The 24,742-nt window shown below is 40.7% G+C and overlaps 1 protein-coding gene across 4 annotated transcripts in view; it reads left to right on the top strand.

The window, feature by feature from the left end:
- The window catches only part of ECPAS (Ecm29 proteasome adaptor and scaffold), a 110,144-nt gene extending 90,777 nt beyond the window's left edge, over nt 1–19,367 (top strand). For 3 of the 4 annotated variants that reach the window (XM_061426482.1, XM_061426481.1, XM_061426480.1), the window contains 13 exons: nt 1,201–1,290; nt 2,049–2,115; nt 2,808–2,899; nt 2,979–3,045; nt 3,279–3,470; nt 4,361–4,569; nt 5,415–5,458; nt 5,557–5,749; nt 7,265–7,403; nt 10,054–10,159; nt 10,366–10,454; nt 12,755–12,826; nt 16,125–19,367. In XM_061426482.1, the coding sequence (XP_061282466.1) occupies nt 1,201–1,290; nt 2,049–2,115; nt 2,808–2,899; nt 2,979–3,045; nt 3,279–3,470; nt 4,361–4,569; nt 5,415–5,458; nt 5,557–5,749; nt 7,265–7,403; nt 10,054–10,159; nt 10,366–10,454; nt 12,755–12,826; nt 16,125–16,264 (1,500 nt within the window). In that variant the 3' untranslated portion in view covers nt 16,265–19,367. The remainder of the gene's footprint in view (nt 1–1,200; nt 1,291–2,048; nt 2,116–2,807; nt 2,900–2,978; nt 3,046–3,278; nt 3,471–4,360; nt 4,570–5,414; nt 5,459–5,556; nt 5,750–7,264; nt 7,404–10,053; nt 10,160–10,365; nt 10,455–12,754; nt 12,827–16,124) is intronic. The other variant, XR_009738211.1, reaches the window with a different exon arrangement.
- Nucleotides 19,368–24,742: the final 5,375 nt, after the last annotated feature.

Below are 24,742 nucleotides of genomic sequence, written 5' to 3'. Positions count from 1 at the left end.
TGTTGCGACTCTAGTTTTTTCTTAAGAATTCTTTTTTCTTCTCCTGTATTGCTAAAGGAACACATACTTTCCCCAATACTAGACTCCCATTAGCCCAGATTTGTCTTATGCAGGGAAACAATATATTAAAAGATTTCCCTGTAAATCTGTATCTGTATATCTTTTGTCCTACCTGTCTAAAGAAAGGTTCAGGTATTCGTCTCTGTCTGAGCACTGTCTTGGGGACCTAGGAAGGTGTAAGCTGGAAGTGTTCAGAGAAGTAGACAGCAGAAAAGGTAGGGAGAGAGAACTGAGCACCTTCGATAGGTTGTTCAGTTAAAGGAAGGGGATTTGCAGAAAAGAGCTGCTTGGCACCAAGTTTCAAAGTTCCAGCGTTTGTGGAGTCGTAGATTAAGAGTCCCTAAGGTCACAAAAGCCGACTCTCCTGTGCCTGCCCTGGAGTGGTTAACTGAGAACTCATGAGCTACTGGAAATTGTGGTGCTAGGCAGATCGCAAGATTAGACAAGAGAAGAAATTTTTCTAGCGCTTACTGGGGAATTATTACCAAAATTTGGTCTAAAGATGTTATATTTTAGTTGGATGATGGGGGAAGAAAGCTTAAAGAAATAGAAATAGCTAGCAAACTTCTTATAGATGTGTTCATCAGTAATAGAATGTAGTGGTTACACTTTCAAAAGAACAGTATCACAAATTCAGCCTAAGAAGTCAACTTTAATAAGATGGCTTGGTAGGGCAGGCCTCCTGAAGAAGGTCGGTTTTAATCTGGATTGATAAAGAGGAAATAGACCCAGAGAGATCCTTTCTTCTTGGGTGCTCATTATTTATTTTCTCCTTTATAAATCGGTGCTTTTTATTATTTTTTGTTTCTAATGTTGAACCACTGATAAATGGCTTTCTTGTGTGTAGTATAATGGTGGTTTTAACACTGAAATTAGAGCAAAATCAAACCGGTAGTTTTTCAACTTCATGTCAAAACCAGTCGGGTGCATAGTTGACGTGGGCAGTTTTCTTGGGGGAAGGGGAGTAGCTAGTTCCCCGACCAGGGATCAACCTGCTCCCTCTGCAGTGGAAGCTCACAGCCTTCACCACTAGACCACCAGGGAAGTCCCGGGCAGTTTTTAATTGAAGATGTGGTACTGACTGACTGACTGACTGACTTATTTCCTTAAGTTAACTTTATATTTATTCTCTTCCCAAAGTGCCTGCAATATCTTGATGTGTCAGTGCTGGGTGAGCTAGTTCCTAGATTATGTGAACTGATCAGAAGCGGTGTAGGTCTTGGAACCAAGGTAAGCAAGTGTATTTTTTACCAGAGAAATTTCCATCTTTTTTAGTTTGGGCCACAAACATAGAATAGACGTCATGTGTGAAATACGTTTTTTTCCCCTTAAAACCTAATACTATTTTACATTAACTATTTTGTTTCTGTGACTGCATTAGTAACTTAAAACATGTAACTCACTCAGAATATAAAACGTGTGACTTACTCAGTAAATATCGTCTCCTCTGTCCACGGGAATTCTCCAGGCAAGGATACTGGGGTGGGTTGCCTTCTGGTCTCTCTGTGTGCATGTGCTTACACAGTGCCCACTCTAATGGCCACATTATTCTCTTGTGTGGCTGGAACAGCATTTATTTTAACCCATCAGGGAACATCTGATTGGTTTTCAGATCTTTTGATTCTCCACAAAGCACTGTGATGAATGTCCTTGGACACATCTGAAGCTACTTCCTTTGGTTAAATTCCGAGAACTGGAAATGTTAGAACAAGAATGGACAGGGTGGCGGGTTGCCCTCCCAAAGGTCGTGTGCGTCTGCTCCTCACTTGCAGTGTATGAGAGCAGTGTGCATGTGTGCAACAAAGGATCCTGCTGGAAGTCTTGAGGAAAATCTTCATGTTAGTAGTTTAAAATAAGAGTTTTCCTAGATGGTCTCTTGGAGGGGCTGTTAGGCTTTGCATATTTCTTTAAATCTCTGACTCCTAAAACAAAGTTTGATAGAACACTGTGACCGTCATATTTAGACGTTTGCCTTTGTGACCCTGTAGGGAGGCTGTGCCAGTGTCATCGTATCATTGACTACTCAGTGTCCCCAGGACCTAACACCCTACTCAGGTGAGTTTGTCTGAACCATGTGGGCGATGTTTCGGTATGGCCATGTCTAGTGTGACAAGGTTTTAAATGGAAAAATAACGGCCATTGAGCCACGCTTGAGATACTGTGTACTTATTCCTTCAAGCTCCCCCGCCTCTGCCTTTATCTCTCTTTGCAAGAGGTACAAGATGATCAAGTTTAGCACGTTTTCACGGGTTTACAGATTTTATTTCTTGCTGGTATAAGGAGGTGAAAGTATCTCCTCTTCTGTAGGATTTGTAATTTTACATCAACACTTTTATCTTCTTGGATTGATTTCCAGGTGGGGCTGAGGGACTTTTACAAAAGTACCTCAGTCTCATTTTTGCAGCTTTCCCCCCAGTATTCTAGACACAGATTATTATTTGTTTACTTTTATTTCTTGGGCACACTGTGCCATCTGCAGGATCTTAGTTCCTCCTGGTACCTCCTGCATTGGAAGCACAGATTCTTAACCACTGGACTGCCAGGGAAGTCCTGATGCAGTTTAATTTTTAATTTTACACCAAGCAAAGAGAAGCGAATGGATATTACAAATGTAATGTGCAAGGGCTCTAGGCTGCCATGGAATAAATCAGATACTGACTACAGGTTTAAGTTTGTCTGGGTCCTGGGAACAGAGCAGAGTGTTTGGTCAACCAGGTGTCAAGATTTTCCTCCTTTGTTTGTGCCAGGTAAACTCATGAGTGCTTTGCTTAGTGGCCTGACTGATCGGAACAGTGTAATTCAGAAATCCTGTGCATTTGCCATGGGCCATTTAGTTCGGGTGAGTTGGATTTCTTACTTAGTTAAATAAGTATAGTGGCATAATTACAGAGAAATGACTGGGATCGTTTCTCTTCCAGACCTCACGGGATAGCAGCACTGAGAAACTCCTGCAGAAGCTCAATGGCTGGTATATGGAGAAAGAAGGTGTCTTTCTTTTCCTACTTCAGTTACTGTTAATTTAGATGTAAACAGCCTGATGAAACAGGACAAATCAGGTCTTACCCTTTCTGATTTTATGTGCTCTGCGAGGAACATTGCTGGTTGATTTTACTGGTTTGTTTTGTGGTGGTACAAGTCCTGCAGTGGTCTGTTTCAGCCAGTTACTCTTAAAGACAGTACGTGTCATGAAGATTGTGGGCTTTTCTGCTTCTCTTTAGAACCCATCTACAAGACCTCTTGTGCTCTGACTATTCATGCTATTGGACGATACAGCCCAGATGTACTGAAGAACCATGCCAAAGAAGTTCTGCCTTTGGCATTCCTAGGCATGCATGAAATTGCTGATGAGGAGAAAGCAGAAAAAGAAGAATGTAACTTATGGACTGAAGTGTGGCAGGAGAATGTCCCTGGTGAGTAAACAGTGCCTATGAATTAAACCTGTTCCTTAAGAACCACAGTTGAAATTTATTTTTCTCTTTTTAAAAAAAAACTTTTACTGGAGTATAGTTGAAATAAAATATTGTGTTAATTTCTGCTGTACAGTGAAGTGAATCGGTTATACATACACCCCCTCTATTTTATATTCTTTTCCATATAGGTCATTACAGAGTATTGAGTAGAGTTCTCTGAGCTGTACAGTGGGTTCTCATTCGTTATCTGTTTGTATACAGTGGTATATGTATGTCAGTCCCAATCTCCCAATTCCCCCTCCTGCCATACCCCTCCAGTAACCATAAGTTGATTTTCTGCATCCCATTGTTGGGATTTCTAGCTCACTTTTTATTTGCAAACTCCTGTAGTTACTTTTCCCGACACCTTAACAGCGTGTGTCCCGTTGGGTTCTCAGCCTGTCCAGATTGCTGAGTTCTCAGGTTGGCGCTCAGAGCTCTTTTCTTTCCTCTCTCATTGCTGCCCATGTGAGAGAACAGAAACCACCCTAACACAGCAGAACTTTGCTTATTTCAGTTGAGAGTGAGCAGTGATTTTTCTGTTGCTCTGAGTAATGTTTTAGAGTAATGCTTCTCCACTCTGCTTTTCACCTGGACACACATTCATGGGTGACAGCCCGCCTGTGGGCGCGTCCAAGTTCACAAAGTCCTGCTGCTGTGAAGACTCCTCACACCCCTCCTCCCATTCTCTTCCTTTCAGAGAGTGATGTGATGCAATGTCACTGTTGAGTCACTGCTTTAAACTGATGTTCACGACTTTTATTCCAGACTTAGGGGAAAAAAAATCCATTAGTTTTGGGGGTTGTTTTGGTCACTTAAAAGTTGCTTTAATTTCGCTTTTCATAATCTAGGTTCCTTTGGCGGCATTCGGTTATACCTGCAGGAGTTGATTACCATTACCCAGAAGGCTTTACAGTCTCAGTCCTGGAAAATGAAAGCGCAGGGTGCAATTGCCATGGCGTCAATTGCAAAGCAGACCAGCTCCCTGGTACCTCCGTATCTGGGAATGATACTGACCGCATTACTACAAGGCCTAGCTGGAAGAACGTGGGCAGGAAAGGTAAAGGAACCATTCATGCCCAGTTAAACCTAAGGTATCCTTAAAGGATTATGACTTCATCCTTCACTTTTCATTTTCTATAAAAATTAAAATGTTGTTTTGTGGGACAAAAGATGGATGGTTTTTGTGAACCAGACAGATTTCCTAGGCAGTGGGAAGCCTTGGGTAAACTTTGATTAAATGTGGTATTTCATCAGAGTGTAACCCACGTGTCCTTGAATAGTGCACAGTAATGCTGGGGGTTGATTTTTATTTATCCTGTTCAACTTCCCAAGGTAAGGCTTAACCCGGGTGTTCATCCTTTTGTCCCTGTTGACCTCCTGAGCAGACCATCAGGATTGGGCATATGTGAAATTGAGTGGCCAGGCCAGTGTGTCTAAACCCCGAGTTCAGGATGCACGTCTCTGGGGCCTGTGAATTGGTCATTTTTTATAGACGTTGATGGTAGGTTAACACAGTGACTGTATCGTGGGGAGCATGAGACTGTGGCATCATATATAGTCTGCTTGACATGGTGGAAGCCCTGGTGGCATGCAGAGCTGTAAATGAAGTGGGGGCCTCAGAGTCAGAACCAGTTCTGATTCCATTGTTAACGCTTCTGCCTCTATGCCCTTGGGCAAGTCGGTTCTCTAGGCTTCACGCAGTGGAGATGAGGACAGTTATCCTGCTTCCATGGTCTGGGGAAAAAAACTGATGTGCTCGTTAAACAAAAAGTGTGTTATAGATGTGGTGACTGGTTCATTTTTGTTGCCATAATTTTTAGACACTTCTGAGGTAGTTGTAGTCACGTGCAGAGAATGTAAATGACACATGGGTGCTTATCTTTTCCTCTTTCAATCCTTTAGGAAGAACTTTTGAAAGCCATTGCCTGTGTGGTGACAGCTTGCAGGTAAATGTTCCTTCAGTTAATCAGACGCCATTTCTTAAACTGAGCCGGAAAGCCTCAGCCTTTATTAATTGTTTGGTGCTTTCGTGTGGGTCGTACAGTGCAGAGCTGGAGAAGCCTGTGCCCGGTCAGCCCAGCACAAATGAAATCCTGCAGGCTGTTCTGAAGGAGTGTGGCAGAGAGAACCCCAAGTACAAGATTGTAGCAATCAGTTGTGCAGGGGATGTCTTAAAGGCCACCAAAGAAGACAGATTCCAGGAGTTTGCCGACATCGTCATACCTCTCATCAAGAAGGTAACACCTGCCCTCTTCTTTAAGGTCTCGTTTATAGTTTAAAAGATTTTTTTAAAAAAGGAAAAGATTTTCCTGTGTCCTCTTTGCACGTTTTGTTAGGATTCATGTAGCTGCAAATTGCAGGCGATCCCAAAACATCATGGCTTTAAGCAAGACAGACGTTTGTCTCTCACATACTAGTTTTGGGAGTCTGGCTCTTTACAGCTCCCAGCTCTGCTATCCCTGGGCGGTGGCCACTGTCTTCACAGTCCACCGTGTGTCTGCGTTCCAAGCGGGTGATGGCAGAGGAGATGGAGAAAGAATGAAAGGTCAGAGTAGGCACATCAGATCTCTTTTAAGGGGAGCTCCTGGAAACTGTGGCAGGGCCTTTTCACTTCTCCCGTCAGTCAGTGCTTAGCCAGATGGCCATACCTGGCTTCAGATGAGGTTGCAAACAGTAATCTTCATTTTAGGTATCCATTTCCGCTCCGTGGGATAATGGTGGGTTTTGTTTTTTTTTTTTTCCCAACAAAGCAGAGGGCTTCCCTGGAAGTCCAGTGGTTAAGACTCTGCACTTCAGTGCAGCGGGTATGGATTTGATCAGGGAACTAAGATCCCACATGACATGTGGCATGGCTAAAAAAAAAAAAACAAAGCAGAAAGATGAGTTTATTGCAGAGATTTCATCCTGAGAGGCAACAAATTTAGGGCTGCGGGACCAGTGAGTTCCCGAGTCTGGTGTTGGAGTGGAAGAATAGTCTCTCTCATGGTGGGAATGAGCTTTGTGTTGCAAGTCTGTGCAGCAGCCAGCCCGGGCATCCCAGAGGGAAGACAGGGAGCTCAGTGTGCCACTGTTGACTGCCTTTGCTACAGATTGGGGGACTTTGATCAAAAATGGACCTTGATTTCTTTTGGATAATGAAGTTCTTGTTTTTAAAGGTTGGACACTGATTCAGAGAAGGGTATGGTTTGCCAATTTTTTTTTTTTTTTTTTTTTGGTGAAACACAAAGTATTTTAAATAATATTTTTATTTGGTTTCTTGTGTTGCTGCTATTTTGCAGTTGTAAAAAAGTTGTTTAAATAATTTCTGTTACATACATAATGGTAGTGTATGGATTTGGGAGACATGTGTTTTAAATGCATTATTTCACCAGCCAGCTGGACAAGTGACCTCCCAGCTTGTTTCCTTATCTTATAAAGACAGAGTTTGGATTTAGATCATTACCGAGTTCTTTCTCCTTTAATTCCATGATTGTAATGCCACCCTTTGTGTGTTGTGCTCAAAATACTATATATACAATAGGTTTTTTCACCTTTGCCCACAGAGTCCTTTACAGGATCACCCAAATTTATTGGAGAGATGTAGTCTTCCTGTTCAAAATTCTTTTAATGAATAGGGCAACCCATGGTAGAGAATTTAGCATTTAATTCCTGGTTAATATCTCATACTCTGGTACCCTGAATGTTTTAATAGTATACTTGTAACTTCAAAGAAAAAAAATTTTTTAATTTGCTTTCTTTTTTTTGCCTTTCAGAACTCACCTGAAAGCATTGGAGTCCGAACTACCAAAAATGAAGATGAGAATGAGAAGGAAAAGGAGCTCCAGCTGGAATCTCTGCTGGGAGCCTTTGAGAGCCTGGGCAAAGCCTGGCCCCGAAGTGTGGAGACCCAGCGTAAGCAACAGAACCTGCGTTTTGAGAAGTGCTGCTGTAGTCAGGAGTTACTTCACGAGAGCAGAGGCGTTCTGTGTGATGGTTTATAGCTGCAGTATAGAGCCTGACTGATGAACCGAGAGGATTATCCAATATAAATCTTACTTCTCTGTTGACAAATAATCTCATTGACTGTTAATTTGGTACGGCCACTGTAACATAGTCCTGCAGCCTGGGTGGCTTCCTTCCTCAAAGTCTGGAGACTAGAAGTCTGAGATCAAGATGTCAACAGTGTTGAGGTTTCTTTTGGGCTCTTTCTCCTTGGCTTGTAAATGGCCATCCATGTCTCTGTGTCCTAATGTTCTTATATCTTATATACCAGTCTTCTTGGATTAGGGCCCTAATGGTCTCTTTGAAAACCATCTCCCAGCACAGTCACATTCTGAGATACTTGGGGTTATTAGGATTTCAACATGTGAATTTGTGGGAAATGGCAACCCACTCCAGTATTCTTGCCTGGAGAATCCCAAGGACAGAGGAGCCTGTCAGACATGACTTAGCAACTAAACCACCATAACAACTGTGATACATTTTATGTAGATAATTTGACTAAAAAGAATTCTGTTGGTCTTGTTTATGGCACTGTGTTCTGAGAGATCCATGGAACTTACTAGTGGGGTCTCTCTGTCTCAAAATTAACGGCCTTGTTGCTTAACCTTCAATAAGCAAATGAAATCTGTCTGCCTGAGAAACTCGTAATTTTCTGAGAGATTTGCAGAATTGAGCATAATCCTTCCAAGTGAAAAGTGAAAGTGAAAGTTGCTCAGTTGTGTCTGACTCTTTGTGACCCCATGGACTATACAGTCCATGGAATTCTGCAGGCCAGAATACTGGGGTGGGTAGCCTTTCCCTTCTCCAGGGGATCTTCCCAACCCAGGGATTGAACCCAGGTCTCCTGCATTGCAGGCGGATTCTTTACTAGCTGAGCCACAAAGGAAACCCAAGAATACTGGAGTGGGTAGCCTATCCCTTCTCCAGCGGATCTTCCCACCCAGAAATTGAACCAGGGTCTCTCCTGTATTGCAGGCGGATTCTTTACCAACTGAGCTATCAGCGAAGGTTTAAATAAATAATAAACCTTTACTCGTGGGTTAGGTTGTAGTTAGTAGGAGTTTGCCTTGTATTGGTTCTTGCAGTGCATCCTACATCTGAATATTCCTGAATCTTATGAAAAGCATCGTTGACTCTGATTCAGTTCAGTTCAGTTGCTCAGTTGTGACTCTTTGCGACCCCATGGACTACAGCACACCAGGCTTCCCTGTCTATCCCCAACTCCAAGGGACTCTCAAGAGTCTTCTCCAACACCACAGTTCAAAAGCATCAGTTCTTTGGTGCTCAGCCTTCTTTATGGTCCAGCTCTCACATACATACATGACTACTGGAAAATCCATAGCTTTGACTAGATGGACCTTTGTTGGCAAAGTAATGTCTCTCTGTTTTTATAATGTTTCGGATGTATCTAAAATCACACTTAAGAGTGTCATTGAGCCTTGCCATCCTTTGTGTGAACTTCAAAAAGGATATTTGCTATGTATAGGATGGGTTTTCCCAGAGATACAGATTTGTAAGAGGTTTTATTTCTTGGTGTTATGTTTGGATTGCAGTGGAAGCCCACTTATTTGATTTCATTAGGACTATTAACTTTTGCTTGATAGGTGGAAAAAATTCAAATAGGGAGTTATATAAAAAGATCACACATACAAGGCAGTCTTAGTGTAAGTAGTAGAGATGTACATTCACATACAGGGGAAGGGCAAAGGCCTTTGAGAATTTCTTCCACACTGGCTTCTCATATACATCTTACTCATCATCTTCAATTCCTGGTTTTATTCCCTTTTTTTGTTTTTGTTTTTATTTCTTTATAGTAGAGAAAGAAAGCACAATTTCTTAGGAAGCGGTTCAAATGCAGAATCTAGATTCTTAACCCCTATCTATCTTTACATTTGTGAATCTTACTAAATTCTGTAGCATTTAAAAAATAACTGCTTTCCTAATAAAGATATAACTGAGCTCAACAACAACAACAAAAAACTACTTTGTTGAGTTTTATGTTCCTCTTTCATCACTTAGCAAAATATTAATTACATAATTATAATAAGAGTGCAGTTGGCATAACAGATTTGGAATAAAGCACCACTGACTCTAGTTAAGTCTGCAATATGCATAAGCTTGTGAGTGTCCAGCAAGGACCCCTGGCCTCCAGAGTCCTGCTTTCTTTGGCCGTCATTCAGGGTATTTTACAGGGAAAACACAGTGTGGTTGACTGTCAGTTCTGTAGAGAAGGATATTGCCTTGACAGTGAATAGTTACAACTTTTGAATAGTTATATATGATTTGAGGGTAGGGGGAGCATATTTCTGATCAAGGAAGTTTGTGGGAATTGAACAGAGTCATACTGAAGTGTTTTTGAAATTTCCTGGCTTTAATTAAAGGCATTTGTTTTTGTTTTTTCACTTTTTCCTCTCTCCCTCTCTCTTCCACTTACCCCCCGAATCCCACCCTTTCTCTGTTTGTCCCTCTCTTCCTCTCTGTTCTTTGTTTCTCTCACTTGCTCTGTCTCTTGCTTCTTCATACTCTGTCCTGCTCTGTCCCAATCTGTCTTTTTTCCCAGGTTGTTATCGTCAGGAGTTGTGCAAACTGATGTGTGAACGGCTGAAACTCAGCACATGGAAAGTGCAGCTGGGAGTCCTACAGGCGATGAATGCCTTTTTTCAGGGGTAATTCGCTTCATAGTTCAGTCATTTATTTTACTTTCCCCTTCCCCTTAGCATCTTATGTATAATCAGTGGAATTCTTTTAAATTTTAAAAAGCTAAAATGACATCATAAAGTAAAACATACAGATAGGAGTTGTTTGTGCCAGAAAGGCTTTAGAATGTTTCTGAAATAACTAGTATTTGGATCTTGCTCTCTGATTTGTACAGATTAATGCTTTTAGAAGAAGAACATGCAGATCCTGAGGCTCTGGCTGAAATTCTCCTTGAAACTTGTAAATCAATCACATATTCTTTAGGTGAGTGGTAAACTGATATGGTAAAGAGTCCGCCTGCAGTGCAGATGACCCCGGTTGGATTCCTGGGTCAGGAACATCTGCTGGAGAAGGGATAGGCTCCCCACTCCAGTATTCTTGGGCTTCCCCTGTGGCTCAGCTAGTAAAGAATCCGCCTGCAATGCCGGAGACCTGGGTTCGATCCTTGGGTTGGGAAAATCCCCTGGAGAAGGGAAAGGCTACCACTCCAGTATTCTTGGCCTGGAAGATGCCATGGACTGTACAGTCAATGGGGTCCCAAAGAGTCGGACATGACTGAGCGGCTTTCGCTTTCACTTTCTGACATGGATAAGGGGGTTTTCATTTTTGTCCTGCCTTGTGCTGGGAACTAAATTCATGGAACCAACTACTGAACTCGTCTATTTAGTAGACTCAGTATGTGCCCCCAAACTGCAAAGTATTAACCTGAAACTAATTAGGATTTCAACATCTAGATTAGAAAAGCCTTTGTGATCAGTATTTTTTAAAACCTTGTATTTGGAAATAATTTCAGACTTAGAGAAAAGTACAGTAATAGGTGCATATGATACTTGCATATGCTTTACCCAAAGTCACCTGTTAACATTTTGTGCCAGTTACTTTGATTTGCCTTCTGTACACATATAATACTTTTCCCTGAACATCTGAAAGTATGTTGCTTACATCCTGCCCCTTTTCTCCTAAGTTCTTCAGTGTGCCTGCTTTTACATAATCATAGTATAGTTACCAACTTTAGATAGTGTAATGATGTAGTATTTTTAACCATTCATATTCTAGGTTTTCAGTTGACTCAGTAATGTTTTTTATATAATTTTTTCCTCCTCTCCTTAAGGAATCTGGTTCAGAGTCATTTGGTGCATTTATTGATAGTTGTCATATCCTGTTAGTCTCCTTTAATCTGGAGTGCTTCCTCGGCCTTTTTCCGTCTTATATGACATTGACAGTTTTGAAGAAAAGCCTCAGCTTGCCCCGCTTTAAAACTAGCATGTTTGTCATTTGCTGCTTGCCTGGTGTTTCCCCGTGATCAGATCCGGGTTATGAGCTCCCAGTTGTGCTTCTCTGTAAGTGGTGTGTCCTCTCCCATCAAGAGGCACACTGTCCCTCTGCCCTCATTGGTGAGGTTAATTGTGATGATCCAGTCAAGGTATCACTCAGTTTTCTCTGCTGTATGGTTACTGTTTTTTCCCATTCTGTCTGGTAAGCAGCCTGTGGGAGAACATATTTTAAGACCATTCGAATAACCTGCTCCTCTTCAGAACTGTGTCTTCTAAGCAGTCTGGGAGAAGACACTTTAAGACCATGTACATGGACTGCTGGTTTTCAAAATATCTCCTCTAGATTCGGCATGCATTGATAGGTTTTCCTGAGCCAGCTTTTACTAAGAGGATTTTCCAACTCTAGCACTTCCTCTACATTTACCCTTTGACAACTGATATCTTCTCATAAGCCAGGTCCCTCTCCTGAACTCTTCATTAATCTGTTATCCACATTGTTTCATGAATCCCTTCATTTCCCTGTTGGTTTGTAATTACTTTCCTGAATTAATTTGTTGCTGAAACTATCCCAGATTTGGCCAGTGGAAGCCCCTTTGGGCTGACTCCTGTGTCTGGTTGCCAGCTCACCACCGTTTCTTAAGCACTTGTGAACTTCGTAGCATGACAACCTGTCATAACCTTATTTTGTTCTTTCTTTGACTCAGGTCTGGTTATGTGTCAGTTTCTTCTCTAGACAGTTTCACTGTGAGCTAGATGCTCCGTGTAGAGTAGACACCAAGGAAGCATATTTCACTGGTGATCCTTGGAGGTAGCCACGTGGTTTTGGATAAAGAACTGGCAGCTAAGAAACGTGCTTGTGGGGTCGGGTCCCGGCCAGGTGTCCCCAAGTTGGCTCTTTACCCCTGGGTTGTATCATGTTCTTTGCTAAAATGAAGAGGTCATGAAAACCTTAAGACTTTCTTAGGTATCCTATGAGGTCAATATGTGTTTGAGATACTGTCTTTTGATTTCTGACTTCTAAAATGGGTCCTTTAAATATTGCCATTTATTGTGGAGATTGGTATATTTCACTGATGGCTTTTTTTTTTGAAGTAAGGAATATGGACTTACAGCATATTTCTAATATTTGGTGATAATTGGCAAAGGGATAATTACTTAAGAATAGGTATATCTTTTTCTGAATTTATAATTTCTGAATGTCTTTTTTTCAGTAACATTAACTTAATCTTAAAAGTACTGTTTGTAAGGCATATAAAATGAATAATGTGAACTATATGATTTCCTTCTTAGAAAATAAGACCTACTCATCTGTGAGAACAGAAGCTTTATCTGTGATAGAATTGCTGCTTAAAAAACTTGAAGGTGAGTTCTTGATACTTCTGATTGGAGGATTGGAAAGCCAAGGAAACTTTATGGCAGATGTTTTAGGAATTTTTTTATTTTCTGTTTTTATTTTTAATGAAGCATATATTCCAAAATGTAAATTAATATATTTGTACACGAAAGTTTAATATACATAGCTAAAACCTTCAAACTTTATGAAGTGTTAAATTTGGTACACTTCTATTTTATATATACTTTTAATGCACTATGAACTGTGATTATTTCAATAAAGTTTTGGTTTCCAACACAAAAAACCTCAAATAGCCAAAGCAATCTTGAGAAAGAAGAATGGAACTGGAGAAATCAAACTGCCTGACTTCAGAATATACTACAAAGATACAATCATCAAGACAGTATGGTATTGGCACAAAGACAGAGATATAGATCAATGGAACAAAATAGAAAACCCAGAGATAAATCCATGTACCTATGGACACCTTATCTTTGATAACAGAGGCAAAATTATACAGTGGAGAAAAGACAATCTCTTTTACAAATGGTGCTGGGAAAACTGGTCAACCACCTATAAAAGAATGAAACTGGAACACTTTCTAACACCATACACAAAAATAAACTCAAAATGGATTAGAGATCTAAATGTAAGACCAGAAACTATAAAAATCCTAGAGGAAAACATAGAATACTCTTTGACATAAATCACAGCAAGATCCTCTATGACCCACCTCCCAGAGTAATGGAAATAAATGGGACCTAAGTAAACCTAAAAGCTTCTGCACAAGGTGAAAAGGCGGCCTTCGGAATGGGAGAAAATAGTAGCAAATGAAATAACTGACAAAGAATTAATCTCCAAAATATGCAAGCAGCTCATGCAGCTTGATACCAGAAAAATAAACGACCCAATCAAAAAATGGGCCAAAGAACTAAACAGACATCTCTCCTAAGAAGACATAGAGATGGCCAACAAACACATGAAAAGATGCTCAACATCACTCATTATCAGAGAAATGTAAGTCAAAACCACAGTGAGGAACCACCTCACACCAGTCAGAATGACTGCCATCAAAAAGTCTACAAGCAATAAATGCTGGAGAGGGTGTGGAGAAAGGAAACCCTCTTACGCTGTTGGTGGGAATGCAAACTAATATAGCCACTATGGAGAACAGTGTGGAGATTCCTTAAAAAACTGAAACTAGAACTGCCATATGACCCAGCAATCCCACTGCCGGGCATCCACACCGAGGAAACCAGAATTGAAAGAGACATATGTAACTCAGTGTTCATTGCAGCACTGTTTACAATAGCTAGGACATGGAAGCAACCTAGATGTCCATCAGCAGACGAATGGATAAAGAAAGCTGTGGTACATATACACAATGGAATCTTACTCAGCTATTAAAAAAAAAGCACATTTGAGTCAGTTCTAATGAGGTGGATGAAACTGAAGCCCATTATACAGAGTGAAGTAAGTCAGAAAGAAATACCAGTACAGTATATTAATACATATATATGGAATTTAGAAAGATGATAATGATGACCCTATATGCAAGACAGCAAAAGAGACACAGATACAAAGAACAGACTTTTGGACTCTGTGGGAGAAGGCAAGGGTGGGATGATTTGAGAGAATAGCATTGAAACATGTATATTACCACATGTAAAGTAGATGACCAGTCCAAGTTCAATGCATGAAGCAGGGCACTCAAAGCCAGTGCCCTGGGACAACCCAGAGGGATGGGGTGGGGAGAGGTTTCAGGATGGGGGGACACATGTACACTACACCCGTGGCTGATTCATGTCAATATATGGCAAAAACCACCACGATATTGTAAAGTAATTAGCCTCCTCCTGAATATTCATTGGGAGGACTGATGCTGAAGCTGAAGCTCCAATAATTTGGCTACCTGATGTGAAGAACTGACTCATTTGAAAAGACTGTGATGCTGGGAAAGATGAAAGCGGGAGGAGAAGGGGACGACAGAGGATGAGATGGTTGGTTGGCATCACCGACTCAATGGACATGAGTTTGAGTGAACTCCAGGACTTGGTGATGGACAGGGAGGCCTGGTGTGCTACAGTCCATGGGGTCACAAAGAGTCAGACACAACTGAGCTGCTGAACTGAACTGAACTAAAATTAATTAGTTAAAAAAAAAAAAAAGATTTAGTTTCTGTAGTGAATCTTGAGTTAGTCTTGGTTAATTACAGCAGGCGGCTGACAGTGGCAGGGCAGAACTCACTGCACTCATGTCAGTAAACAATGACGCACTGAAAAGTGAAGTTAGGAAAACATTTAACAGTTAACTTCCCGAATCATCAAATTTGATTGCAGTTTTCTTAGTTGATTTTTTTTTTCTGTTTTCCTTTTTAAAAGCTGTCTTATACAGAAGTGATTTTATCTAATGGTCTGTTCTATCACTGGTAACAGGAGACTGGTAGCATTTCTCCAGTAGTGTATCTGCTGCTGACTTCAGAAGGAGGCCTCTTTTCTTTTTTTTTCTGTTTCCTGTTTTTTGTTATTTTAGCCATACAAATAAAGAATGAGGAAGATGGAACAGTTTTCTGTAGAGCCTTATGTATTTGCTGTTTCTCATTCTGTCTCTGTCCTTGCCTAGCAATTAAAGCATCTCTCAAGGCTCCGTCAAATAGGCTGTTTGTTTCAGTAGCATTGCACATCTCATAATCCCATTTTCCTTGTTGAAATGAAAGCTAGGAACTTAGATATATCCCTGGATTCTCGTGTTTGCCACATATGTATGCGTACATTCTAGATGAGGAAAATGAGGCTAAACAGTGAAATATCTAGCTTGAAACTCCATCATCAGAACGTATCAGAACCTCATAAACAAGATTTAGTATCTGACATACTTTCTGAATTTCTAAAATTTTGAGCATGCATGTAGTTCTTCTATGCTTCTCTTAAAGGTGTAATAAAGTATCATCCGTTCAAACTGTCTCTACAGTTTTCAGATGTATTGATTTTTTTTTTACTGAGCTTAGCTTACAAAGATATATTCAGCTCAGTTGCTGCAATGGCTTTTTGTCACTATGTGCCCTGTCTCCTGAGTGGCTTCAGTGACCCTTCATTCTCATTGTCCCAGCAGCTCTGGAGGCAGAGGATGCAACCCCTGATAGGCCCTCAGGTTATTGTCAATAATTAGATTCTGAGACAACTATTAAACCTGTGATCATTATATGCAGAACAGTTATTGCATTTACTTCAGGGATAGGATGTGTGGCATAAAAGCAGAAAGAATAGTTTGGGGTTTTCTGCTTGCTTCTTCTATAAGGATTCTTTTGTGTTTCTTATTTCCGTTCAGAATCGAAACAGTGGGCAAGTCTGACCCCTGAGTGCAGAGTGGTCCTGATTGAGTCTTTAGGAGCCATGGAGACAGACAGCAGACCTGAGCTGCAGGAGAAAGCATCGTTACTGAAGAAAACACTTGAAAGTCTGCAGTGAATTAGAAGGGGAAGAAAGAAAACAAGTGCCATGTTCACTGGGGTTTGAAACGGTGGTGTTCTTTGAAAAACCAAGTGGGGAAAGTAAAGATTAATCTGTAGCATGCATCATTCCTTGGCTGAAATAAAAAAAAAATGCCTTAAATTTTGTTCCTTATTAGCTTTATTTTACTCGATGTTTTAAAAGTATCTGGACTGGATAAGCTAAATGGAACCTTGGATGATATTTGAGAGGTGGTTGTAGGTGAAACTGACAGAAATAGCTGTTGAAAGAATTAGAGCTGTTATTAAAGGAATAGACAAAGTTACAGCGGGAACCTGCATAAAAATCTTAGAACTGCATCCAAATTTTATAAAGTCCTTTCAGGAAGAGGGGCTGTGTCAATCACTTAGTTTAACCCCCTTCTGTAACCTGAAGAAACAGGCTATGAGATGATGTAGCTTCCGTTCGGAGGCCTGTGCCGAGGCTGGAACCTGCATGTTTGATGAGCTACCCAGGACACTTTTCTTTTACACCCTGCTGCCAATCAGTGCTAACCTTGACCTGCCTGAGAAATTCCCAAGATGAGAAGGTACAGCCGTCCTGGCACCAGAACTGAACTGACCCATTATGTAAGCACTCTTGGATTCTTGAAGTTCAGAAGCTGAACATTTATTTGTCTTATCATTTGTTTAGATGGTTGGCTTTTCGAATGGTTATCTACCAACCTTACAGATTGAGAGGGAGGGGAAATTGAGTTTCTATGTGATAATTCTAATCATCCCCCTTTTAAAAGCAGATGAAGGTAGGTTAGGACAGAAGTGTTCATTCTGTGGTGTGTATTTTGCAAAACTCCAACCAACAATGATGTCGTAAGTGCTTTGGTTTATATCATTTATAATCTCAAAATTGTAAAGGCAAATTAAAATTTTCTACCCACTTTTATGCTAACAATATGACTGTGAGACAGAAAGAGAAGCATTTTAATTAGCCATCTGGGAATAACATGATATCATTCAAAGTAAGTAATTGCAGCTAGGGATTCTTTCTTTCCTTGTACTGCTCATACTCCTGCCCAGGGATGTCAGGTAAGGGGGAAAGAAGTTTAAATAAGTGTTTATCAAGGTGAATGGAGAACCCTCTAGCTCACCTTGGATTCCAAGCACAAAATTGACTTTCACTCAATTCTGACCCCTTACTGATGTTAACAGCAGGGTGGAAATTCCATGTTGTTATTTTTGGGGGCCTCTGTTAACCGAAGTGGAGCTTCCCAGGTGGCACTTATGGTAAAGAATCCATCTGCCAATGCAGGAGATGCTAAAGACATGTGTTCGATCCCTGGGCTGGGAAGATCCCCTGGAGTAGGAAATGAATTTTCTTGACTGTGACCCATAGTCAAAGTAACTTTTTACATCATGACCCAGAACTCTGTGTGTTTGTATGTGTGTGTGTGAGACAGAGACAGAGGATGAATAGAAAATCTTTAACTTAAATAAAATGTTTTGTGAAATGATATACTCTTAAGTGTGATCTGCTTTGATCCCTCCCCACCAGCTCCCCACCCCATTCTCAATGCCCTTCAGACCCACTGAATTCACTTTCTGACTCATAAGTGGGTTGTTATAGTTTGAAAAACACTGCCCTAGATAGTACCTAAGCCTAGCTGTATATGCAATGTTTGGGGGTTGCTTCTGATTGGAAAAGGACTTTACAAATGAAAATTTAAGTGTTTATTACCAAAATATCCTCCTAGCTGATACTAAATATAATTGTGAGTTTTGGCAGCATCATGAATTTTAAGTAAACTATCATGGATTTCCACTTGAGAGTGGTGTGTGTTTGGGAAGAAAAAATCAACCCCATTTTTTAGAAAGCTTATGTCCTCACGGGACTTGGTGTTTTTCAGATCAGTATTTCCCCTTCCACTAAGTGCCCTCTGACTTTAGTTTTCAGTACCTGGGATACTCTTCTAGGCAAGAATGCGGTGTAGATCAGGTATTAGCAGAAAGGAAGAGTGTAAGGGCAAGAGTTGTGCTCTTGGCTCATATCAAGTTTAAAACCTCATCAGATTTTATGCTTTTTAAACTTTTTGTTACTCAATAATGGGAATGTCCCATGGTGCTGAGAGAGGTGCTAAGATACTTGAACCTTAGTGCTTAGTGCTAGTGAATTAATTTGTTTTAGTTTTCTAAGCACGTTTCTAAGTTCTACACTTACTGCCTTCATCTTGACCAGCCAAGTCATTTGCACAGCTAGTAACGTTATTCATGGTCTCCCGATGCAGCTTGTGTTGGTGTGCATATGCACACGTACATGTATTTAAAAGAGTTAATAAGTGAGAGTTTGTAATTGTGAAATGGTGATAGTGGTGAACAAATGGCAAAAGGACCTGTGAACGTCTGTATCTTTGGCCTTCAACTTTCCAAAGCTATCTGAAACAGATCTTTATTATTTTTTCCCTAGGAACATTCAGTGCTACTCATGACATAAGCAACTGATTTAGAGGGTCTACTGAATTCCTTATTCCTGGAATACATATCGTCACAAATTTAACTGATAATGTGAACAGAAGGTACCTGAAATTTGGCAATTGGAAATCAAAGTATAAAACTGTCTTTTTGGTGATAAAGAGCAGCCACTTCTGTAATGTCTGTGTCAGATTTACAATCACCAGTGTGTCTGCCTGGAATACAGCGTACCCGCACGGCAACACCCGAGCGCCACAAATCCCCATTGCTTTGCCCTCCCATCTCTTCACTTGTGTATTCACTGATGAGAAAAGCAAAGGAAACAAGATGTGACTCTGTCGGTCTGTGCTCTAGTTGCAGTCGCACTGTGTGAACACTGTCTGCCCACCGGGGGAAGTCCTATCTGCTGCTGCCACAATATAGTCATGCTGCTTGTGAAGTGCAGGGAGTTGTTTTGACACTGGCACCCACTGTAATGTACAAACTGTTGTTAATGGATGTATATGTAACAGATTTTTGTATTTTATATGCAAAGTCTTCATAGAATCCTCTGCAATATGTACTGAGCTAGCAAAGCATGTGATAGTCTTGAAAGGAAAATCCTCCTGATGCCCAAGGAGATACTAAGTGGTAAATAAAAGCTGCATGATCAGTTCTTTGAAGTGGTCCATTAATTTTTACTGGTTCTCTTGGAAAAGAGTTCAACTTCAAGACATTGCTTAGTTATTCTTTAAAGACCAAAAAAGTCCTACTGCCTGCCATATTCTGAGCTACTTCTAACCAAGCAGAAATTGTTGGCTTAGGTGTCTGGGAATTTCAAGGCAAAATAGAAACAAGCAAGACACCTGAATAATTGCTGTCAAATACCTGGAGAAATGCAATCATTGAAAGATTGGATTTTTTGATAAAAGTAATCCCAGATGCGGTTCTGCTTTTGATCAAGATTAACATACCTGGCTATATACATAAAGTATCAGAGATTTGGTTTCATCCTATGTTGTAAACGGACACCAAAGTTTTAGGCTGTGGAAGATAGGCTTGAAGGTGAGAGATAACTTGCTCTTTCTCTCATAGCAGATATATAAGCCTTGAATGCTCCCGTTTCTGTTATGCTTTTCTTTTTCCCATCAAGCTAGTTCCAGATGAACTGAGTAGAATAACAGTTGGGTTGTTTTTTTTTTTTTTTAAGTGGAACGTTCACAACCAGAGAGATGAAAATCACTAAAGGAAAAATCTCATTGATAAAGGCAAATATACAGTGAAGGTAGTAAAGCAACCCTATGAAAAGCTAGTAGGAAGGTTAAAAAAGTAGTAAAATCATCTAAATCCACAATAAGTAGTTAAGGGATCACAAAGCAAAAATGTAAATATGTAAATAGTAAATGTGGAACAGGTAAAAATGCAGAGTTGTTAAAATGCATTCAAACTTAAGGGATCTACAGTTTAATCATGTATTTGTATAGAGTGCTATTTATAAACATAACCACAAACCAAAAAGTATATAATAACACCCATACAGAAAAAAGAAATCCGAACAGTACTAAAGATAGTCATCAAATCACAACCAAGCAGAGCTAAAAGAGGAAACAAGAGCGAGCTACAAAACAACAAAATATCAGTAAGTACATACCCATCAGTGATTACTTCAAATGTAAATGGACTAAATGCTCCAGTCAGAAGACAAAGTGACTGGATACAAAAACAAGACGTGTAAGTGAATAGCTGAAATATTCATAAGAGCTCAAAACTGACGACAGTCTAAATGTCTGTCAACTAGTGAATAAACCATTGTGATTTATGCAGTGGAATACTCAGTACTGATGAATATAAACATAAAGCACTATGCTGAGTGATGAGGCTGTGTATCATATAATTCTATTTATATGAAATTCCGGAAAAGGCAAAACTAGCGACAAATGAGATCAGTAGTTTGGAGGCATAGGATCAGAGTGGATTGCAAATGGGCACAAAATAAGGTCTTAGGTGTTTGGGGTGTTCTATATCTTGATTATGGTCATCAACCAAATTGTGTTTCAAATGTATTTAAAACAGTTCTCCTTGTCCACAAAATTAGATTTAACCCACTTCAGTTCAGTTCAATTCAGTCACTCAGTTGTGTCCGACTCTTTGCGACCCCATGAATCACAGCACGCCAGGCCTCCCTGTCCATCACCAACTCCTGGAGTTCACTCAAACTCATGTCCATCGAGTCGGTGATGCCATCCAGCCATCTCATCCTCTGTCGTCCCCTTCTCCTCCTGTCCCCAATCCCTCCCAGCATCAGGGTCTTTTCCAGTGAGTCAGCTCTTCACATGAGGTGGCCAAAGTACTGGAGTTTCAGCTTCAGCATCAGTCCTTCCAATGAACACCCAGGACTGATCTCCTTTAGGATGGACTGTTTGGCTCTTCTTGCAATCCAAAGGACTCTCAAGAGTCTTCTCCAACACCACAGTTCAAAAGCATCAATTCTTTGGTGCTCAGCTTTCTTCACAGTCCAACTCACATCCATACATGATCCATTTAATTTGGTGTAAAAACTATTTATGATGTCATTACCGCTTAATTTTAACAACTTAAAAAATTTATGCTTCTACCTGACTCTTGTCAATGGAAACAACTTTCAGAGGCAAGAGTGCCACATTAGAAATTTATGTTTAGAAAATAAGGCTTCTTGAGACCCCTGTTTACCATTAATTCCATTGTGTGCTTGGAATCTGGGGAGAAGCCTCCATGGGCCCTTTGTATATTTGTGCTCACAGAATTCCGTCTTGAAAAGTATGCAATCTGGGTGCTTTTAGGTGTTCTTTTGTATATGTAACTCCCAATATAATACTTTAAATCCTTTGACAAAATAACAATCTGTTTAAATCCCTGGAGAATATAGATTCACAAAATGTATCCTATTTTAATTAGTTTTACCAAAGGTTTTAATTTTGAGATCAGCCCACCAGTTCTGCCCCCAGCTTGCAAAAACTCCTGTGCAAAGGAAAAAAGTCTCTAATCCAAAGTCCTTATCAAGTTCATACTACACGTTCTCACACATACCCTTAAATAGTCTGAATTCCTGCCGGAGGCTCCATGGGGTATAAAAAAATGACTATTGTTTTAGGGTACTAAATTTTAGTCACTTTGTTAGGAAACAATAGGAAACTGATACTTCTGATAGTAAATTTTCCTGCTATGTTGGAAAGTCACTTAAAATCTACTAAAGGTGATGTAAGCATGTTATTTCACATACCAGTTTTCACTCCTAATTATATACTCAGACTTGTACCAAAAGATACACATGCAGGTTTGTAACAGCATTGGTTGAAGTAGCCAAAAAGTGAAGCCAATTAAAATGTCTAGTGTCTAAAAACAGAATAGTGGATAAAGTATGTTATCATCATAAAATAGACTATGATATAGCAGTAAAAAATGAACAAACAGCAGCCACACTCATCAACATGGAGCTTGCAAGCCTACTGTGGAGGGAAGGAAGAAAAATGTATACTGCCTTATGGCATAAAATCAGCAGGTGATGCTCCATGTGTGCTTGAGAAGAATGTGTATGTGGATTTGTATATTTTGTTGGATGGTGTGTTCTATAGGTGGTGTTAAATCTAGTTGATTTATAGTGTTGTCAATCTCCTATATCTTTATTGATATGCTGCTGCTGCTGCTGCTAAGTCGCTTCAGTCGTGTCCGACTCTGTGCGACCCCATAGACGGCAGCCCACGAGGCTCCCCCGTCCCTGGGATTCTCCAGGCAAGAACACTGGAGTGGGTTGCCATTTCCTTCTCCAATGCATGAAAGTGAAAAGTGAAAGTTAAGTCGCTCAGTTGTGTCCGACCCTCAGTGACCCCATGGACTGCATGCAGCCTACCAGGCTCCTCGGTCCATGGGGTTTTCCAGGCAAGAGTACTGGAGTGGGGTGCCATTGCCTTCTCCGTATTGATATGCTATCTAGTTTCTTTTTTTATTTTTAATTTTATATTGGAGTATAGCGGATTAACAGTGACAGTTTCAAGATGGACAGCAAAGGAACTCAGCCATACATATACATGTATCCAATATTATCTAGTTTGTTTTTTGAGATTTCAGTATTAAATTCTTCAACTATTACTGTTAATTGTCTAGTTCTCCCTCTGTCAGTTTCTGTTTTAAGTGTTTCGGGGCTCTGCTTTTCATATGTGTATATGTAATTGGTATGTTATGGCAACAAAGGATGAGGTAGTTAGAGTGCATCACTATTACGGTGCACGTGAGTTTTAACAAACTCTGGAAGACAGTGAAGGACAGGGGAAGTCTGGTGTGCTGCAGTCCACGGGGTCCAAAGAGTCAAACATGACTTAGCGACTGAAGAACAACAACAAACTGTTATGTCTTCTTGATGGATTGACCTTTCTATCATTTTTAAAAATGGCCCATATTTTCCTGTTTCTTTAAATGTCTCATTTTTTTTGTTGTTGAAAACTGGACATTAAAACATTATATGGCAAATCTGGAAATGGGATTCTCTTCCCATTGCACAGTTGCCACTTGCTCTGTTCTTTTTTAGTTACTTCCTGAACCAACTCTGTAAAGTCTCAGTTCTTTATTGGACTTGATCACCTAACTCTCTGTTCAGTTAGCCTGGTGGTCAGCTAATGATTGGACAGGGATTTCCTTAAATGCCTTGCAAACCACAAGTTCCCCATTCTGGCAACTACTCCTGTTCCTCCATTAGCCACAGCTCCATTACCAAAGACTGTTGTATTTATATGACTTTAACTGAATTTTTGGGAATAACAGAGGGAGTAGAGAATAGCTAAGACCTGCCAACAGCCTAAAATTCAACATAAGGTATCTCTGTTTTTGTAGATCCTTACTTAGCCTTCCCTCTCAGAACCTCAGGGCTTGGTCCATCTTCCCTGCTTTGTTGAGCAGCTTCACCACCTCATCGTGGATGATGAACACCAGGGCCACGTCTAGAAAGGCTGGGGCGGGGGGTGGTGCCGTTGTAGATTCCCTCACTGCCAGCGAGCAGCCGTCCACGTGTTTGTCCACGTGTTCATTCATGTGTTCGATCACGTGTTCAGTGTTGTTGCGCCTCCAGGCCCTGTTCAGTTCAGTTCAGTTCAGTCGCTCAGTCATGTCCGACTCTTTGCGATCCCATGAATCACAGCACGCCAGGCCTCCCTGTCCATCACCAACTCCCAGAGTTCACCCAAACTCACGTCCATTGAGTCAGTGATGCCATCCATCCATCTCATCCTCTGTCGTCCCCTTCTCCTCCTGCCCCCAATCCCTCCCATCATCAGAGTCTTTTCCAATGAGTCAGCTCCTCGCATGAGGTGGCCAAAGTACTGGAGTTTCAGCTTTAGCATCATTCCTTCCAAAGAAATCCCAGGGCTGATCTCCTTCAGAACGGACTGGTTGGATCTCCTTGTAGTCCAAGAGACTCTCAAGAGTCTTCTCCAACACCACAGTTCAAAAGCATCAATTCTTCGGCGCTCAGCCTTCTTCACAGTCCAACTCTCACATCCATACATGACCACAGGAAAAACCATAGCCTTTACTGGACGAACTTTGTTGGCAAAGTGATGTCTCTGCTTTTGAATATGCTATCTAGGTTGGTCATAACTTTCCTTCCAAGGAGTAAGCGTCTTTTATTTTCATGGCTGCAGTCACCATCTGCAGTGATTTTGGAGCCCAAAAAATTGAAGTCTGACACTGTTTCCACTGTTTCCCCATCTATTTCCCATGAAGTGATGGGACCCGATGCCATGATCTTCATTTTCTGAATGTTGAGCTTTAAGCCAACTTTTTCACTCTCCACTTTCACTTTCACCAAGAGGCTTTTGAGTTCCTCTTCACTTTCTGCCATAAGGGTGGTGTCATCTGCATATCTGAGGTTACTGATATTTCTCCCGGCAATCTTGATTCCAGTTTGTGTTTCTTCCAGTTCAGCGTTTCTCATAATGTACTCTGCATATAAGTTAAATAAGCAGGGTGACAATATACAGCCTTGACGCACTCCCTTTCCTATTTGGAACCAGTCTGTTGTTCC

Source organism: Bos javanicus, chromosome 8 (assembly GCF_032452875.1).
Source record: "Bos javanicus breed banteng chromosome 8, ARS-OSU_banteng_1.0, whole genome shotgun sequence".
NCBI classification, from domain to species: domain Eukaryota; kingdom Metazoa; phylum Chordata; class Mammalia; order Artiodactyla; family Bovidae; genus Bos; species Bos javanicus.
This window is presented reverse-complemented; position numbering and strand designations above follow the sequence as displayed.